Here is a 19,894-nt window from a genome sequence, read left to right as displayed (position 1 = left end):
CTTAAAACTTATTCTCATACATCTGTACTTCTTTCAGCATGCAACAAAATATTAACGTTGCATCACATTGACATCTTGTTTCAAGGGTAGCAAAGAGGGAAATTAATTAAAGATGTGAATTTAATGCTAAGTTAGCAAAACTTCATTAGATACCTGCATCAACACACTCATTCAAAATTAAGGTGGCTTTAATTTTGTTTTCCTTCATTCACTTCAGGGTAGGTAAATCAGGCTAAATTGAATCAAGGTTGCTTTAACTCTGAAATATGCTTACCCACATAATGTTTAAATCAGGTTCACTAACCTCCTTTAATAGTTAATTTAGATTAATTTTCTTGAAATATTTTGTGTGTCTGAAGACAAGTAAAATTGCAGTTCTTGGCACAAATTCTGATACAGTCATTACTACATCAAGCAAAGACCAAAATTCTAAGTATCTACAGGATTTGTCAACAAAAAAAATTGTGTTGGTTATTTAACACATGTCAGTCCCTTAATCTACTTCCTTTCCATCCCAACAGCGAAACAGTAATCCCCGCCATATCTTAGGGTTTGTGAAATTAATGAGTGTTACAAAGGAAACAACAAATTCTTCTCTTGTCTTGGCTGTTTGGTGACAGCAATGGTATTTTTTAACTAATTTGTCTGAAAAACTTCTTGAACATGGAAATAACCTAGAGTTTTAAGCAATTCTATTATCTTAATTTTTTTTTTTTTTGATTCTTTACAGATTGGGGGTTTCTGGTTGGATATGGTTTCATCATCTCTTCACAGCTTTAGAAAGTGATTTTTTGCAGACTCATTATATTAGCAACAGATTCTGCAATATCATGTATAAAACAACAGCATGTATAAAATGCTTATACCAGTAGCTAATACAGAAAAAACAACAACAAAAAAGGCATGTTGAGCAGAAAACATTTCCAACGTACATTTCCCATCATGAAGGCAATATAAGCCGTTGTCAGTTAAAAGACGACATCTGTTGGAAGGGTCGAATGATATTGAAAATTGCCAGGGTCAAATTGGGTTACCTGAGTGTTTTCTTCCCTTATCTCTGACTGCTTTAAATAATGTAAAAATGCAGACTTGGCTGAGCTCCCAGCTCATCAGAGCACTTAAGCATGCCCTTCACTGTAAGCATGTGTAAGGCTTACTAATGAGGAAGGGAAGAAGAAAGAAATAGATCTGAAACTTGAAGATTAGTTCAGTGTGAAAAAATATTGGAATTTTATGTTGAATATTGGTTCCTAAATGTTAGATAACTCTTTCTGAAAAATCTAACTGTAAATTTCTGTACTATCTTATCAATCCAATGAAGATTACTTGGTTTTCTGCTGATCTTTTAATGCAACAAGTATAAACATATTTCTAGACTAAGTAGACTAGTTCTAAACATTTTTAAATTATCTTTTGTATTCACAAAATAGGAAAAAGAATACCCATTCAATAATTCAGTGTAACTGACTTTAATAATGTTAGGAACATATTTTTATATTTATCTAAGGTCATATGTAAACCGAGAACTCGGTATTTAGAGACTGCGCTCAGAGGACAGGAGTGCTTTCAACTTACTGCTGAGAACCCTCATACTCAGTGAAGCCACTGAGACCTGAGGCTGTGTGGCACTGCAGCAGATCTTGCATAAGCAGTAAAAGGATGCAGGGCATATGTCACCTTGCAGAATGCCTGTCTACAAGTTCCATTTTCTAGCTGATTTCTTTACTTCATCATGGTTGTGACTGTGCAAAAGAATGAGATTTATGGTGATAGGACAAATATAGAGAGCATAAAAGCCAGCACCCCTGAACACGGAACTAATTACCACTACAAGCATGTAGTGGTACTGCTACTGAAACAATTATAATAGCAAAAGGGCACATCTCCAATATTTGTTGTGCCTGTTACCTAATTTGTTTTTATGTCCACATGGCATATGAAAAATATTATGTATTCATAGAGTTATAGATAGAACTCCTGTAGTTAAGGAGTCATGCTGAAAGTTAAGTCCCTGAACAGCTGAATATGAATATAACCAGAATATGGTTGTGGTATCACCGTCAAAGCTCAGGGAAGAAGAGGGAGTGTTAGATGGCAGAAGCTCTTTGTATGTGCAGGAGGGTCCTGTTCCTCCTGGGACTCTGCACACAAATTAATAATAAAAACTCTGGTTTTCTTTGAATTCAGAGAACAGTCGTGTTAGCTATCATAAGCTCATAGTGAGCTACATATTTATTTGTATTAGACAATGCCATATAATGCCTGCAATAGAAAAAGCCTAATAGGGAGCTTATCCTCACATACTGTGTGACTATAGAAAAAATTCAGAGAAAGTAAAATGATTGAACTGGAAAAAAAAAAAGTATTATGCTATCTAAAAGAGTATACTGACCCCTTTCCAACAGAGCAGGGAGCTGATTGGTAAGAAAAGACATAAACTTTTTATCCCAATAAAATTAAAATGTGTAGTTGTATCTGCAAGTGCTGCAAGGGGTGCATTTTCTAGTCTGTTTTAAAGCTCTACTCATGCTGGCCTCCCTTTATAGTTGTCCACTGTACAATCAATAGATGCTTATTACAAAGTATCAGCTTGCTTTCTTGTCTCTGCCACCTTTGTGGAATGCATTTAATTTACCTCTATTTAGGGCCTGTTAGCCAGTACATGCCAAGTGTTATGTGCAATTTCCTTCAGATGTCAATCTGTGTAAAAGGGGCAATCTTTGAACTTTCCATTTGCTCTAGCTCTTCAAGGAAATTACTAAAACCAGAAGTTACTAGTCAAGCTGATGAGATCAGGGAATAGAAGAAAAATGTGTTGAACATTCTAATATTATTCTAAATTGCAGTAAATTTTCCCTGAGTTGAGAATGGCATAAGAAATCAAGTTTTTAAAATTCGTTTCTGGTTTCCATTGTGGGGAAAAGTGTGTTCATGGCAGATCTAAGGGGTCAGATCCTCAGAAGTTTCCTACTGTCTTTTCTCACTTTACAGTGTAGACATCTCCTTTGAGGGAAAAGCTGTATGCATTTTCCCCATACAAAGTTCTTCAGCTGTCTGTGAATCAGAGAACGATAATGTTTTTCAGGATAATCCCATTTTATCTCTGTCCACCTTCTTGTGTTAATAAATTGACTTATTTTTTTTCCAAACAGAAAATACTTAAAAGCAGTGCAAAGGAGACTGAAGAAACACATGACAGCATGGGTCTCCTAAACAGAGGACTGGATTACCAATTTTTTGTCAGATCAGGAGAACCTTTCAATTTGTGCCAACAACTGAGATTCCCAGAGTGCAATAATAGGCATCACATCAAAGTGATACAGGGGCTGCTCTGAACAGTTAAATGACTCCTTCCTCTGTGCAAGGCCATGAAGAACAGGGTGCTCTTATACCTCCATAAATCTCCACCCCGCTGTGGGGCCCACTTTTACCACCTTTTTTACTCCCTTACAGATTTGTAGCTGTCTCCGTCTTCACTTTAATCCTTCTAAAAGCTCTATCTGCTCCTCCTTTTTATCACCACCAGGCTCCCATTGCCACAGGAGGGGATTAAAATGTTAAATACTTCACTACTTAAACGTTTCAGCTGTATTCTTTTGGGTTTGGCTGGTTTTTAGAACTGTGATCTTTAACATATATCGAAGCATTTGCTTCCATTTTATCCTACTTTATTTATGGATGATCTAAAACTTACCATCAACAAAACTTGGAAATGAAGACACTTTCTTTGTCTGTTGAGAAATAAAAATGATATAGCTGTAACAAAGTAATTTTCATAAACTGAAGTGATTTCATATTATATTTAAACAGCTGACCATTGTTTATGAAAAATCAAATTTCTCTGTATAACTTCTGTATAGGCACTATTTATCACAGTGAAACACATGTACATCACAGTAATTAACCCAACCTAACTGTTACATAGTGCTGTTTGCCTGGAATCTCAAAGAATTTTAAGCAGATCCCACTAGACAAAAAAATAAGGAAGGGTTGGGGGAAGAATAGGAAAATGACCTAGGAAGTCAGCTGCCAAATAAGCAATACAAACCAGCAATTCCCAGTCCAGCAGTTTGTCCACTAGATCGCATTGCCTATCAATGGTAGCTCAAATTTCCAATTAAGAACATTTAACAGTATTTTACAAAGCAAGATTCTGGGTCAGTGAATAAAAAGAACTGTCCCTGATTGAACAGTGCGTGGCATTACACTTAATCTCAGCAGGGGCCACAACAGTGCTCTTTTTGTGCTGTCGCTATTCTCAATAAACAGATACAGTCCTTCCATTTGCTTGTCTTTTGCCAGCCTCCTTGGGCATCCCTGTTTCTAGGAAAGAGGCTGATTTCTCCATTATGGGAAAAGGGTTTAGAAACGTGCCTCTTCATTAATGTAACAGGCTACAGGCTTAATATGTTACATGTTTTTGAGATAACAGACTTCTGCTTTTAAGTCTGAATTTCATTTCATTGTGCCTAGCCTCAAGCATAACCTCATTCTGCATTCTTAGATGCCTTCTTTACTCGTCTTCAGTGACAAGAGCAGGTTGCCTATCACTACGTCTTTTTCACAGCTGACTGAGCCAGGATACATCTTACCACAGAAGCCACTCAAAAAGATGTGAATCATTTGAGCACTCAGCACTGAATGATGTGCTTGATATCAGGGGTTATTTAAAAGAGAATTATTCCTGTGGGAATTAAGCAGCCCTTTGGCTTCAAAGACTGACATTTGGGGCGTGGGGTGGGGTGTGAAGAAAGAAAAAAAGCAGAAGCCAATTTCTTTTTGATGCTACTTTTGCTCCCCAATAATCCAAAAAGAGAATTTCTGAAGTGTTCTCCCTATTCTGCATCTCATCAGAAAATTTTAGGCTTTGGTACAGGCTGTGGACCGTTACATAAAATGAACGTGGCAGCAACAGATTCATGGGTATAGTTCAAAGACCTCTTGGAATACACAGATGTGGCATTTATTGTCAGTTCAGGAAAAGAAACAGAGCCTAAATATGTGTGTGTGAGAGGGAGAAAGCTGACAACTCTGTGCCTACTTTCCCTCATCAAAGCCTGACCACAGGAAGATGGGCAGCAGAACAGCCTGACAGCCTAAGGTACCTACCTCAGGTGTATTATTATTGTCAACTGGTCCATTGAGGTCTGAACGCTGTTGCTTCCTTGGCTGCTCTAAACCATTGCACATCTAAAAGAAAAAAGAGAAAGGATTTCAAATCCTTTTGTCTTCTGAAAAGCTTCAAAATAAAGTAGAGATTTCAGTGGAAGTCCATGGTGCAAAGATAGTCAGAAAATTTTCACCAGATTAAATCACATTCAGAACATTTTAATAGAAATTAATAAAGAATTAATATATGAAAATCTGTTTAGCATGTTCTCCATTATTTTATGACAGTCATTGAATCTGTTCTGTGTAGTTATTTATATATACTTTTATGTAGTTATTTATGTGCAATCAATATTCATTACAGATACTGAAATGTCATAATGTGATATAATAGTTGGAATTTCCTATTGTAATTTAGCAAATATGAGATTCATATAAAACTGTTGAGCTGTTTAATTACAATAAAAGATCTACTTTGATATAAATAACTTTTCAATTATCATTAAGTAGCAGTTATGCTACTCATTTAAACTTAAACTAAATGATCATATTTCATTGCAAATTTTTCACATTAAATTAAGCCAAATGCTGACATGTGCAGATTGTTCAGAAACCAAAGTCTGAATTTTTAAATGTGTTTATGCTCAGTACTGGACAAAATCAAAACAGTCCTAAAGGCCACCTTTGATCTGAAAAATAGAATCCTAGTACTGAATACAAAATTCTCTGTTCATGGGAGATACCTCATGGCATCTCCCTCCTTTTGGGCTATGGAAATCTACAGGATGCTGGCAGCACAGCTTCAGGCTTCTGAAGAAATGTAAAAAGGAAAATATAGAACGTTACACAAGGAAAATACTAAGTTTTTTAAACCATGGAATACTCTTTTTCTTCTAAGTTCCAATATTCTCAGGGGCAGAATTTCTTCTCCAGACCTGACACAAGTCACAGAACACCAACACCCAGCACAGGGAGCATCTGTGTACTCTGCGTACCAAAAAAAGTGACATTTTCATGACTCAGCATTTCAGTGTTAGAAATCTGGAAAACCAAGGTGATTTCTGGAACAAATTTTTATAGTTTAGATATTTCACTTCCTTTTTTTCTCAGTTTTCCCATTATGTATAAAAAAGAGTGCCTAAATACCACTGTCATTCTAAGGCTTCAGAGGTAAGAACTCATATCAACAATTGTGCAAATGGAAAACACCGAGCCAGTATTAGTTCAAAGGGTCAGCCTGAATGTTACATGTGAACATAACTTCTTGTATTCTGACTTTCAAATGCAATTGAAAAGCATCAAATCAAAGGAAGTCCACATGTTCATCTCTAGATAAATTATTCCTTATGAATCATATTTAGTCAGCTGAACAAAATGTACTAATGAAGTGGGTACATTAGAGCTATTAGCTCAGTAATGCTAATTCTCAGGTAAGACAACATATACAAAGCAAAGATTTACCCAAGCAGTAAGCAGGAATTTAGGAAAGAAAAGACCGAGCTGATACACATGGAGCACCAAGACTTCGGGACCCACTGACTCCTGCCCTGTCCACATATCTGTAGTAGCTAAGAAGCTTACCACATCCCTGCTTATAAATGCTATTCTGTTTGAGACAAGACAAATCTAATTATATTGCATGGCTAGGCTAATATGGAGCAATATGTGTGGATGTACAGTGAAATATATTAATGAGGTAAACAAATACCTAGAGGGCTTTAATAAAACAAGCATAGTAATCACACATTATTCCCTAAAATAGCAGGATTAGATCAGGTATGCTTTAAGCAGGGAAAATGACAGGGCCATAATGAAGATACATTAAACTGTAAGCAGTGATAGCAAATAATTAATTCCAGTATATACAACAGAACGTTAATACTTTTAAAGCTTTGTCAGTTATGATTACCATACACTTCACTAAATCGAAAATGCACCTGCATATAAAGAAAGAATTGGTTGACTGGTTTAGTAAGCATAGCCCAGATGCTGTAAACATTATTGAAGCATTTCTCTGTCACAAATCTTACATGTCGATGGACTTATTCAGCCCCAGGGATCATAATACCTATCACGCTCTGTGGTAACAGTTGCATATATAATTCCATATAGTCGTAATATAAAATATGACTAAACATTTAGATGACATTTCAGTTTTGATTTATACATAGCTGTAATTTACTGGAGTTCCTCTTTTCAGGATTTTAGGCATATAAACAAGCCTTGCATTTTTTTTTTCCTAGTCACATATGTGGTATATATGTGTCACATATGTAGTATATATGTTGTTATTGTGTACTGGCTGGGTTCCAAAAAGAAGTCTGTGCAGCATACATGACGAGTTGGGATCAATCACATCACCTCTACAAGGAATATAATAAATGCGTTTTTTACTTATTATTTGGTGTCTGTACATGAAGGCCAATTCCCCACCCGCCCCATGTTTCGCCTGTGTGTTTAGAAGCCCTAGTCTAATTAGGCAGACTCTCAGGTACACAGAATTCTTCTGTTTCTTTTATGCACATCTGTGCGTACAAGATCTTCCACTTCGGGCTGATCTATCAACACTTTGTTCTTTAAATGTATTGTGATGGGAGGGGAGGGTGTCACTGTGAGCACTTCTTCTAAGCAAAGCTGAGTGTAATAACACATTCTTGAGATCCTCACAGCTTTGGAGCATAGCACACCCTATGTCCCTTCATCAGCAGCAAGAAATATTGAGTAGTTAATAAGGGGACCTGTGCCCGTCTGAGACTTTCTGTGCCCAACATTTGCCTGCAAATACGTGGGCTGTTACAAGGACCCTTTACAAAATAAGGGTTGTGATCTTCATGCTAAAGGAATGTTTGCTAACACGGTATCCCAGAAGGAAATGGCAGAAAGAAGTACAGGGAGCAGGGCTTCCCTTTCTTTCCATAAGGCTTACAGTGTCATAGGAGAGAACTATGCAGAGTAGGCATGGCTATATCTCCCATACACAGTTACATAGTCTCGTACGTATGGAAGGAAATGCTTCTAGACCAAGGATGAAGGCACTGTTTTGGAGCTTCTTTACAGAATAATTTTTAGAAAACATAAATTCTGGTATTCAGTATGGGCTGGATGTTGGTGCATGCTCCCAGGTGATCTAACCAATGTCAAATAAATTATCATACTTGATACTTCATATCTTCATGTTTCTTACAGAGATTCCAATTTATATTGTTGTTTTAAGTGTTAGGATAGCTATAAAGATCATATTTGAGGGAAACACTTAAAAGGTATTATAAATACTTTATACTCTGGCTTGCAGTTTACAATAGGACCTAAAGCTAAACTGGAAATCTGGAATTGACTGCACACTAGCACAGAAGTACAGCTACGTTAAAAGTCTCTTATCTTAGGAGAAGATTCTGATGAAAGGGCAGATTCTGCAAAGGAAAGATATAAAAATCTTAAAATATTAAAGGTGTAGTGTTATTAATACTTTTGCCTCTGAGCAAGTACTGAGGCAGCATCCAGCATGAAGGGAAGGAATGTGAGGCAGCAGAAAATGCCATCTTTTGGCTGAGAGGAAAACCACTCTACTTATTGGAGATCACTGAAGCATCTATGCACATCTTTCAGAAATAGCTCTAGCCATGCCCTGTCTAGCCCTGTCCTAATGGCTAATTGTCAGGCCTGGGACCACCTGGGCCTCCCTCCTCCCACCAATCTTGCAGGGTCCGTCGCAGCCAACCAGGCCCCTTTTATAAACACCCCTTCCTGCAGGATAAAGCCCCTCTTAGCTGGATGTGAGGGCTGGTAATGATGGTGTTCTGCTGTTTCTTAACAATACTGGTTGTTTTCACTCTACAGTATAAGCTGTTTAGCTTTTTAGTCAAAAGCTCATCTCAGCAATATGGTCCTCCTCAAAGTTGCCACCTGTGATCCTGAATGCTCAGTGATGATGAAGAACTTTCCTGCTGGAGAATGTTCTGCTGCAAAACAGCAGGTTAGTCCCTTTCTTGATTTATTCAGAAGAATATTTTGGCTAAGAGAGGAATGAAAGATCAGGTTTTTCAGAATAGTTAACCCTTTTAATAAAGAGTTGGTAAGCAAGCATTGAGGTCAAAGGCTTGGTAAGGCTTTATTACTATGTTTAAACATTTGAATAATGAGGCTTATGATCTGTACCTACCCAACTCTTTACTAGCAATACTTTTCAAATGTTATTAAATAATGTGTTTGGAAACCTATACTGACTAATGTATTTTGAAACTCATCTTGAAGACTACTAAGTTTCTTGGAAAAGAGATGTTTTGTGGTGGGTTCCAACTGAAGAAGGTTCCTTGAGGTAGTCTTCAAGAAGAAAAAACCTTCTCAAAAATACCTTCTTGAAAAAGAGATGTTTTGTGGTAGGTTGACTAGATTATTGTTGCGCAAGTAAATGAACAGATCTAATTGATTATTTTATCCAGGTTTGTTGTCTCTCCCTAGAACAAAGGTAAATCAGGTGGGTATTATGTTTGTTACTTTCTAGTTTCAACTTCTGTGATCTTCTGTTGGTTTCTGAAGACAGTTTATTATTATGTGTTTTCCTGATATTTAAACACTACTATGTTCATAGAAACATGTCAAGGTGCATCTAAGCCATCTTTTTGAATCAATAGATGGTAACCTAGTAACAAGTCTATTATGGCGGTACTATTCCTATTAAACCACATGACTGAAATAACTTCTCTCGTAGATGCTGGTGATGTGTAGTGGGAATGGCTTAATGTACCCTTACTGAGCTGCTGCATTAGTTGTTGTAACATCAGTAACATGCTGTTGTCAGTAGGAGCAATGTGACCCAGCAGGATACACTTGCAAAGACAAAATCTGAATGAGGCAGTTCAGGCAGCTGAAGGGTTTCTGATTCTGATTGGGGGGGGTGGGGGAAGGGGGAAAGCCAGACTTCACAGTCTCTTCTCTCACAAAGATTCCATTACTTATGTGCTAATTTAGAGGTGGTGCTAGCACATCAGAAGTGAAAAGTATTTGTAGAAAGGGGTAGTTCCAAGTAAGCAAGTCAAGAGTATGGAACTGGCATTATAAAAAGAGAAGGAGTCAAAGTAAGTTTAGAGACCTAAGCATTCCACAAAAAAATTTCAATACTCTATCCAATTTCAGTAAACATTAAAACAATTGTCAGTTGTTTATTATCATCTTAAAGAACTGAGATGGTTTTTTGTCCTTGCACATATTTCAAATTGAGAACCAGCCATGATAAGAGTTTCAGAGAAATAGTTGTGCTGAATGCTGCATTTTTATGTAGATTTAATTTGGAGTGTGTGCTGCCTTCTGCTTTAAACTTGCCAGAGAAGACTCTGTTGCTAATGTGTTGTAAGAGGCATTGATTTTGCTGTCTCCTGGTGTTGGGAGTTTATTGCTAAAAAGTCATCACTCAGCCAGTTAGCATGGAGAAACTGGATTTGTCTGAGAATGTTTGGACTGTTTAGCAGTTTTTGCTAAGTTTGGGACCTGTCACTCAGTAACAGCTATTTAATATTTCTGCCCCACAGCTGCCTAGAACACCTGAACGAATGCAGCAAGCTTTTTTAATACTCTTTATTTACACCCCCATTTGTGTTTTCCACAACGTCTATCAAATGCATGCCATAATACTCAGACTGAATTCCAGTAAGACATTCCTAAGATATAGGTTTCTAAAATGTCTGTCATCTTAGCTGTTTCAGACTGTTCTAAGGGTGAGATCTTTTATGGACAAAAGGCTCCTGGTTTTGGCTCTTTGCAGGAGAAGAGAGCTGTCAACATGCCAAGAGAAGGGAATAAACCTCAAATATTCTTGTCAATACTGAGCTCTACTAGTACAGATAGCAAAATGCAGTAGTAGCACTGATGCATGCAAAGCTGTTGGAGAACAAACTGAGACAAAAAAAGATGACTTTGTAAAATTTTCTTTCATAAATTTTTCTTAGTGATATTTTATCCATCTCTGAATATTCATGTTGAAAAAATGTAAGGGCATAGCCTGTATGAAAGTTTTGAAATGAGACTAACAGTGCAGAAGCTTGTGGGGTTGCTACCAGGGGAGTTTGTACAAGCATGTTTTGTTAGGTTCTCAAATGTATGCCAGTGATATGAAATGTATTACTGAGGAATGAGAAGCAATCAGATCCATGTGTCACAGGCAGCATCACTTAAAAAGCAGACCTCCCTCTAAGGCCATCCTTCTGAATGGTAATAATGGCAAATCCCTATTTCTTCAAAAGGGTATAGGTGAAGGTAGGGTGTTGGTGCTGTTAAAAAACTTTATCTCTTATTGTTGGTAAATAGGTCTGTTTAAATAGAGTAGGAGAGAATAAGCATACTCTGGAGTCTGCAGTCTAAAATCTAAGTAGATGAGACATGAAGAACAAAGGGCTGATTAGACTGTCAGTGCTCAAGTGTAAAGTCCCATAGTAATCTTTAGTCCCCACTCACCAGAAGCAGCTCTCAGGCCATGCCAATGCCAGTCTTTCATAAAAGTATTACTCTAGTCGGGATGAACAGAGTAAACTCTGCCACATATGAGGTTCCAGAGAGGAGCAATTATTTGTCACATTAGTGCAAAAGACTTATTCCATCAGTGGTATTTCAGCTGCTGTCCAATTTTTTGCTAACTTTTTTTCTTGACTGCTTCTACCATTCATTAATTGTTCTACCTCTCTGTATAGAGTTAGCATTAACTTAGTAAAATAATAGGCAATGCTATGATTCTCTGCAGGTGTCTTATGGGTGCAATAGTAGAAACTAAAGTTCTAAATGACTGCCCCATACCATACTCCTTTATGGGAAGGAAGCAGGACAGGATATGTTGCAGTGAACTGATGTGGAGACAAGCTTCTTGTGGTTCAAGCTTTGGTTTAGACCAGGCCCTCATTCATATTTTGTGTGGTATATTCATCTGCAACAGGAGACTACTCATTTTCCACTTAGTAAACTTGTTCCTGATTATTAGTGTGCCAAACCAACGATATTCTAGCTAAACTTGAAGTATGCAAATATAGCATTCCAAAATGGAAAAAAAAAAAACTTCAAGTCACAGCAACTACTTTTGCACGGGAACACCACATCAATTTCAAATTTCTGGTCACACTGTATGTTAGTATCAGTTGAATGAGCCATTCAGTTCCTCTTGCTCCTTATTCCACCCAAAGATATACCCGAGTCAGTTAATTCATTTTTATTTTACAATAAAAACTGTGATAATTCAGAAGAATTACATCAATAGGGTGTCTGACAATATTTGACTTTGCTGCATGAAGCTGAAACATAAAATGAAATTATAAGCAAAAAAAAGAAAAATTCTTCATATGTCAGGTACATTAACAGTTGGCTCAGTCCGAGATGAGTAAGATGTCAAAGGGGGTGGGGGAAACTCTGAACTTGAATTTGTTATATCTGAGTTGTCATAAAATGCCCAAAATACCCAATTGCAACTTCATAGATGTAATAGTTTTCTTAAATAATCTAAGTATGGAAAATCAGCAAGAAATAAAAGTTGTGCTAATCAGTGAGTTAGAGCAAATATACACTCTACATGTATTCTAGGCTTCCCTCAGGCTTGTCTAGTGCAAATCCTCTTTCTGCACTTCCCTAGAGGTAATTACAAATAAAGGCTCATACAAGCAAGCTCATATATTCCCAAAGTTTTCGAGGGTGAGCACGTATATTTAAGAGTGGAGACTGACCCACACTGAAAGTAAAATGAGATGCTTACTTTGTTTTCCATTCTCTGTAGGGTCTTTCTTAGAAGTGACTACTGTTATCTGGTGATTAACTGCTGGAAGCAAACCTAGCAACTGGAACCTTTAAAATAGCTTTTGTCTGCTGGTTATTTAACATTTTGTATGCAAGACAACTGTAAGCATGGGGGCTAAGAAATTAATTATATATTTTTAAAGGTATGTGAAAACGTATTGTATATCAGTTACTGTTAACTAACCTGAAAATTTATGCAGCAGTATTACCACCTGTGGGAGGCAGGAAAGGAGGAGAGGAACAGAAACATGAAAAGCTAAGGACAGCACAGTATGTGCATAAAACCATAAAATGCATGAACCTGTTTGCTTATTGTTACAAAAACTGACATACACATAGTATCTTGGTTTAACTTAAAAGCATTCAAATCCATATTTACTTAAAAATTGGGGCAAAAAAGTGTTCTGTATGTAATACATATGCTTCTATGTCATCCCTTTCACCAAGACATTTTGTACTGTGTGATGCACACTTACAAGAAATAAAATCTTTTAGCAAAATGACAAAACCTTCCAAGCAAATTATCTACAAACAATAAGTTTGGCATGCAAATCTACTGACAATGGCCTTGGGTCTTTCTCCTTTCACTATGTAAGAACTTTAATTATTGTAATTAAAATGACTACCTCAGTTTTGCAAATGAGACACAGGTTCATTTAGACAATACATAAATTGCATCCATCCCTTAGATGTTTTATAGAAAATATTAAAATAATTTAATACCCTGGAAAAAAACCAGAAAACCTCTGTGCTTTATTGAAATCTGTTGAGGTCCAATATCTATGTTAAAGGTCCAGCCATACCTCCTGTTAGGGATGTTTAAGGACCAATTAAGAATAAAAGTCACTTTGGCAGAAATGGATACTGTACTCTTAGTCTAATACCCTCACAATGAGCCTGATTTTTAGATAAAGACGAGGATGATAAGCACCCTGCAGTAGGTGAACAGAACACAGCAAAATAAGACTAGTCTTGTTATGATAAATGCATTTAAGTAATGCTTGCCAAAGATTATTTAACTTCCTTTTTAATCTTTCTTTTATACACCTGGAGGCTTGGGGTGGGGAGGGGAGAATCTCTTCATGTCTCCATTTCTAAGCCTCTGTCTCCGTAAGAAATACTGCTTCACACCTTTATGCCTTGGAGGCCTATGTGCTCTTCTCTTCAGTGAAGATACCCACAGCACCTTTGTCCTGTCTACTTTCTTACAAATCAAATGCATGCCTTGTCACCCAGTTTATTTATTCCTTCATGCTGAACTGAAATGGATACCTGTACGGCTGTGTCTCTGGCTGAGAAACTACTTTCATTTCTGTCTTCATATTTGGAGAAATGAAATAATGTGTATTGCTTAATGCTCTATCCATTAGACAACAGTTTGTGGGTTTTATAAAGAGTGATTGTAGAAACTCAATGGCTACATGCCAGCTCATGGCTACCTATCATAGCAGTACTTTCTCCATTATTAAAAGAGATTAAGGCATTGGCCCAAGACTGAATGGAAGTAACAATTAAAGCTCTGACAGGCAACTCTGAAATATTTAGGTACCTTTGTTTATTTTCACACCAGTGGCAGTTATATCAATATCCTGGTGTTACAAAACCTCCAGTTGTTAGCAATCTGGCAAGAATAATAAAGATACAATGCAATTCAGCTCAACCTCTGCTAAATAAACTTTGAAAGAGTACAAAAAGATGTTGAAATGAAAGTTATTTTGAATTGTGTTTTGAATTAGCAATCATTCAGAGGAAAAAAAACCCAACAATTTCTTATTCAAGCATATAGAAGAATTCACTTACTTTCTTATTCAAGAGCTCCTCTTCTCTTTTGTTCTGCAAATACTTTCAATACTTTCAAGCAGCAACACTCCCAGTAGCACCTACTGGTGTACTGTGCCAGAAAGACCTAGTTCATCATTAGTCTAAAACATGCTAACTAGACTTCTTTGCTCCTAGCCAATACCTAGTAACTATTCAAACCATTCAAGATCATCAAGCTTATTCACACAAGCTATATTTTTTTTGTGCTGGCAGGAAGGTACTGAATATAGTAAGTTACACAATTTGTTTCTAATTATCATTCTGAAAATAGAATGTAGAAATGAATACTAAAAACTTGCTGTAGATATGGGAAATCTGAAAATATGCTAAGATTTTTTTGTTCACAATTATAATAAAGGTCAACCTGTTTCATCAGCATATACTTAAACATTTTATTTCCTTTTACTGTTTTTCAGAGGAACTGACATTTTAATGTCTGGTTTTAATGGAATAATCTAGGTTAAATTGTTTAACTGTGGGGCACTTAACTATAGAAAATCATAATATTTATAGATTTGATAAAGCTGAAACAGGAAACTTATATCTCTGAAGTTTAATAAAGCATTTTAATTAAAGATAAGGCAAAATAATTCACTCATCCTTACTAGACTGTCATTTAAATACATATTATGTTTTACCTCTTTTAGGAAGATCTCTGTTCACTGCATATAACTTCAGAGATGCAGAGTTAAAGCTTTAAACTGACCTTAGAGCAAAGGGAATTAGATATGTGTATTTAAGGAAGTAAGCACATTCAGTTTGAAACTTTTAAAAAAAATAAGAAAACATCACAACTCTGTTCCTCTAGAAAAGCTTGAGTTTCATTCCCAGATTCTTCTTCCTGGTGCTCAATGTTAGAACAAGAAAAGATCACACATGGTTTATTGACATCTACACCATCCTTGTGATAAAACTGCCTAATGGGATTTTTTGGTACAAGTAAAGCTGCTATTTCTTCCTCTTGCCAAGGTCAAGATATGACCAGCAAAACCAGCAATATGCAGACACTTCTTACAGTTTTTTTAAAACATGCAGCATCTAGCCTTGGCATATGTTCTACTGGAAACAAAAGAAATTAAAAGAAATCACCCACTCAGGCAATGCAACAGGAGCCCCTAATGGAAAAAACCTTCAACTATTTAAATGCTGGCCCCAATTTTATCTATAAACCAGTTTTGCCCCATGCATCTGGAATACCTCGTTTTACTTGGAACTGTCTGTTCTCCGCAAAACCTCTTCCCTAGTTTTCTACCTAAATTGACTACATTCAGCACTTTTTTCTAATCATACAATGTGATTATGTACCTGTGAATGCAATACAGAGTAAAAAAGTTAAAATATTGCTCTCCAATTCTGTTTGGAATGAATAACTAACATAACATTTGCATAATGCCTGACAGTCTGGTTAAACAGAGAGCCTCATACCTGCTCCTGTGGCCACTTCTGCCTGTCCTCTGGGGTTCTTGACTTTGCTTTGAAACCTCTAGGCACATCTGCACTGTGTTTAGAGGCAGATGGGATATTCAGTGACTTTGGCCTCCCCTCATGCCTGTTAGCACTGTGAACAGCTTCTCCCTTTGAAAAAGTCTCTTTATAGTCATGTGCCATGTTTTCAGTCCCAGTGTGCTCTGGACTCATTTCTGTTGTACTGTTAATACTGCTCATGCTCATACTCATTTTGATTTCTGCTACAATCTGGTCAATGTCCTCTTCCTGCTCTTCCAGTTCTGCATCCTCTTTTCTAGAATGGTATGGTGATATTCCCTGCGAGTTTCCATTAGCCTCTGCCGGGTAATAGTCCGGATAGCCACCTTCACTTTGACAGTACTGTATGTTTTCTTCTTGGTCTTGAATCTCCAAAGATGACACTTCATCCTCCAAAATCTGAACACCATTATCTTGACCTTCCTGCCACTCTTGCCTGTCTGTTGCCTCATTTTCATCTTGGTGCTGAATTTTACCTTCAGCCCATTCTTCTACAGCTTCCTGACATTCATCTGTTTCAACATGGTGTTCCTCATGGGGAGCATACTCCTCCCCATTGCAGTCCATTCCTTCCAGGTAACTGTCATCCTCTGGACAGTACCTAATGTAGTATGTGATCCCCTCCTCTTCTTCTGGCAAGCCTTCATCATAGTCCTCCTCCTCAGAGGTGTTATTCACATAGTCAGAGCTGGAGTCACCATCTCCACTATGATCATTGCACTCATGTTCCACAGGTGTAGGACTACCTTGTCTGACAGTTGCTAGTTCTGCCTCCTTTGCTGCATAATCTTCAATAGGAAGGTCACTTTCTTCATTTTCAGGCTCCCTGTTGTGAGGGCAAGCTCTCATTCTGTGATCCAGCATGCTGGCTGTAGTGCTTTGATGTTTCCTGTTTGCCATAGCCAGCTCCTCACACGACAATCATTTCTAAGCAATTACTGTAGGGAAGATGGAAAAACACACATTCAGGAAAAGGTCATCAGTAGAGATCAATGATGTTAACAGGAAACAAACTGATAGATTTATTTGGTAAAAAGGATGTGTTTGTAGATATTTAAACCAGACTGACAGACAGATAACTTCTTAAATGCTCATGTTATGGAACCATGAAATCAAGTAATAACTTGCACACTGAAAGGAACAGATAAAGAGAAGGTTCTACATTTATGCTAAATGTATTCTAGTGTAGGATCTCTTCTGTCAATTTGCAGAGAATTAATCCTGAACCTTGAAATTAGTTTTCAATTTCTTTTTCTTGCCAGTAAGGAGTCATGCTTTGATCGCTATGCAGTAAACAGGAGCTCTTTTCAATTTTCAGCTTAGGCATTTCTTTAATGTGTACTGAAAGCATACATTTAGAATCTGACCTGCTCTTACCAAAACTAAAGGAAAATAATTCTATTTACTTGGCAGTCACACAGGGCACTAGATTGCTGCTATTAAAGTTATTAAAAAAAAAAAAGAATCACTCACTGGCTTACTAGCTCTTACTAGCTGGATGCCGTTGAGTATGTCCCATTGTTAAACCAAATATTGTTTTTAGAATAGACTACTTCAGTTGGAAGGTACCTACGATGATCATCTAGTCCAACTGCCTGACCAATTTGGGGCTGACCAAAAGTTAAAGCATGTTATTGAGGGCCTTGTCCAAATGCCTCTTAAACACTGACATGTTTAGGGCATTGACCACCTCTCTAGGAAGCCTGTTCCAGTGTTTGACCTTACCCTCTCAGGGTCCAGTCTAAACCTCCCCTGGAGCAGCTTTGAACCATTCCTACACATCCCATCACAGGATCTCAGGGAGAAGAGAGCAGCACCTCCCTCCCCACATCCTCTCCTCAGCAAGCTGTAGAGAGCAATGAGGTTGTCCCTCAGCCTTGTTTCCTCCAAACTAAACAAGCCTGAAGTCCTTAGCTGTTCCTCATAGGATGTTCCTTCCAGCCCTTTCAGCACCTTTGTTGCTGTCCTCTAGATATATACAAGGAAGTTCATATCCCTCTTAAATTGTGGGGCCCAGAACTGCACAGAGTACTCCAGTTGAGGCTGCACCAAAGCTGAATACAGTGGGATAGTTGCCTCTCTTGGTCAGCTGGTCATGCTGTGTTCGATACACCCCAGGATGCTGTTTGCCCTCTTGGCTGCCAGAGCACACTACTGACTTGTATTGAGCCTGCTGCTGAACAGCACCCACAGGCATCTTTCTGCAGGACTGCTCTCCAGCCACTCCTCTCCCAGTTTATACTTGTGCCTGGTGTTACTCCATCCCAGATGCAGAATCTGGCATTCAACTCGTTACATTTCATCCCATTAATCATAGCTCAATGCTCCAATCTATCTAGATCCCTCTGCAGGATTGTTTTTCAAATCATCTAATCTATGTCAGGAAAAGACACATTTACAATATGTTGCTCATTAATTCGTCCCACTAAATACTTGTGCTGCTTCAAATTATACATTTTTGTCTAAATACTGGATTCTAAATCAATAAGCGGACTTACATGAACCATAGCAAAAATAGTCAAAATTAAAAAAAAAAACAAAACAGCTAATTCTAGACAGGCCTGACAACTGATCTGCTGTGTGATTTGGGTGGGGGAAACGACATACTTTCAGTTACTTAGTTGGGGTGAACTGAGCTCACACATAGGCTTTTGAAATGCATGACACAACTGCATGCTTTACTATATGCATATAACAAAGGCATGTCAGCCAACCACATGATCATTTTGACATAACCAGTTCCCATCTCTTGTGTGCACACATAAAATGTTATAACTAGCATGATGGAGCTAGAGGATTAGAGGAGCCATATAGAGATTAATTTCCTAGGTATTATGAATTTATCAAAAATATCCTGTCACTGTAACATAAAACCTTATAGATATCCCTACGTAATTTCTGATATCACAAGGAAAACCCCAAATGTTAGCTTGTGATAAATCCAGGAATCTGATGCATCTATGGATTAGTACAATGACACCACATGGCGGATCTAAGCTCTCCCTGAAACAGGGTTTCTAGATTCTGGGATACAAAGCAGAGATGCATGTTAGTCACAGAAGGAGACATGAAAGGAATCGCTATGTGAAGCTCTATTAAGTTATTGATACTTTGCAGATTTAGCTTGACAGTAAGCTTTGAAGTAAACAGTATATCTGAAACAAAGTTTTAAATGAGAAAATCAGAGAAGGCAAAACTTTCCCAATCATTACTTGCACCTTCTCACTAGGAGAAGAATTAGCACATTTACAAGACTTTCTCAGTCTGATCTGTATGCCCACTATGATCCTTCTAATAAACTAGCTATCAAATCTTACTTTGGAGTCAATTGTAAGAAACTCAGAACACCAAGCCTTCTGTTGACTAGCATTGCCTCTGAATAGTTAGCTCTCCTTACTGCAAATGAAGGATGTTTCTATACTGTGATTGCAGTATAAACAAAACTTATTTTACATTGGATTAAAAAAGCAATCTAGTCACAACACTGCAATGCTCTGCATAGGCTGCAAAAAACCTGCTGACAAGCAAGATAAATTACTTGTATGACCAGATCAGGAACAGGTAAGCACACTATACAAACATGTCTAAAACAAGTTAAGACTGAGTGCTACAGAGAAGATATCTTTGAATGGCAGTGCCATTCAGCTTATCTGTCTTAACTGAAAGTTATTTCTTGTCAAGAACAGGACAAATTAGTATCCTTTAGGGAAAG

At 37.4% G+C, this 19,894-nt stretch overlaps 1 protein-coding gene across 2 annotated transcripts in view; it reads right to left on the bottom strand.

Moving 5' to 3' along the window:
* The window catches only part of APBA2 (amyloid beta precursor protein binding family A member 2), a 46,678-nt gene extending 29,596 nt beyond the window's left edge, over positions 1 to 17,082 (bottom strand). For both annotated transcript variants that reach the window (XM_009643965.2, XM_009643966.2), the window contains exons 1-3: positions 16,123 to 17,082; positions 5,110 to 5,190; positions 3,695 to 3,731 (exon numbers count right to left, since the gene is read on the bottom strand). In XM_009643965.2, the coding sequence (XP_009642260.1) occupies positions 3,695 to 3,731; positions 5,110 to 5,190; positions 16,123 to 17,082 (1,078 nt within the window). The remainder of the gene's footprint in view (positions 1 to 3,694; positions 3,732 to 5,109; positions 5,191 to 16,122) is intronic.
* Between the last annotated feature and the right edge of the window lie 2,812 nt (positions 17,083 to 19,894).

The sequence above is a fragment of the Egretta garzetta genome, unplaced genomic scaffold, assembly GCF_000687185.1.
Source record: "Egretta garzetta isolate BGI_Z169 unplaced genomic scaffold, ASM68718v1 scaffold287, whole genome shotgun sequence".
Taxonomy (NCBI): domain Eukaryota; kingdom Metazoa; phylum Chordata; class Aves; order Pelecaniformes; family Ardeidae; genus Egretta; species Egretta garzetta.
This window is presented reverse-complemented; position numbering and strand designations above follow the sequence as displayed.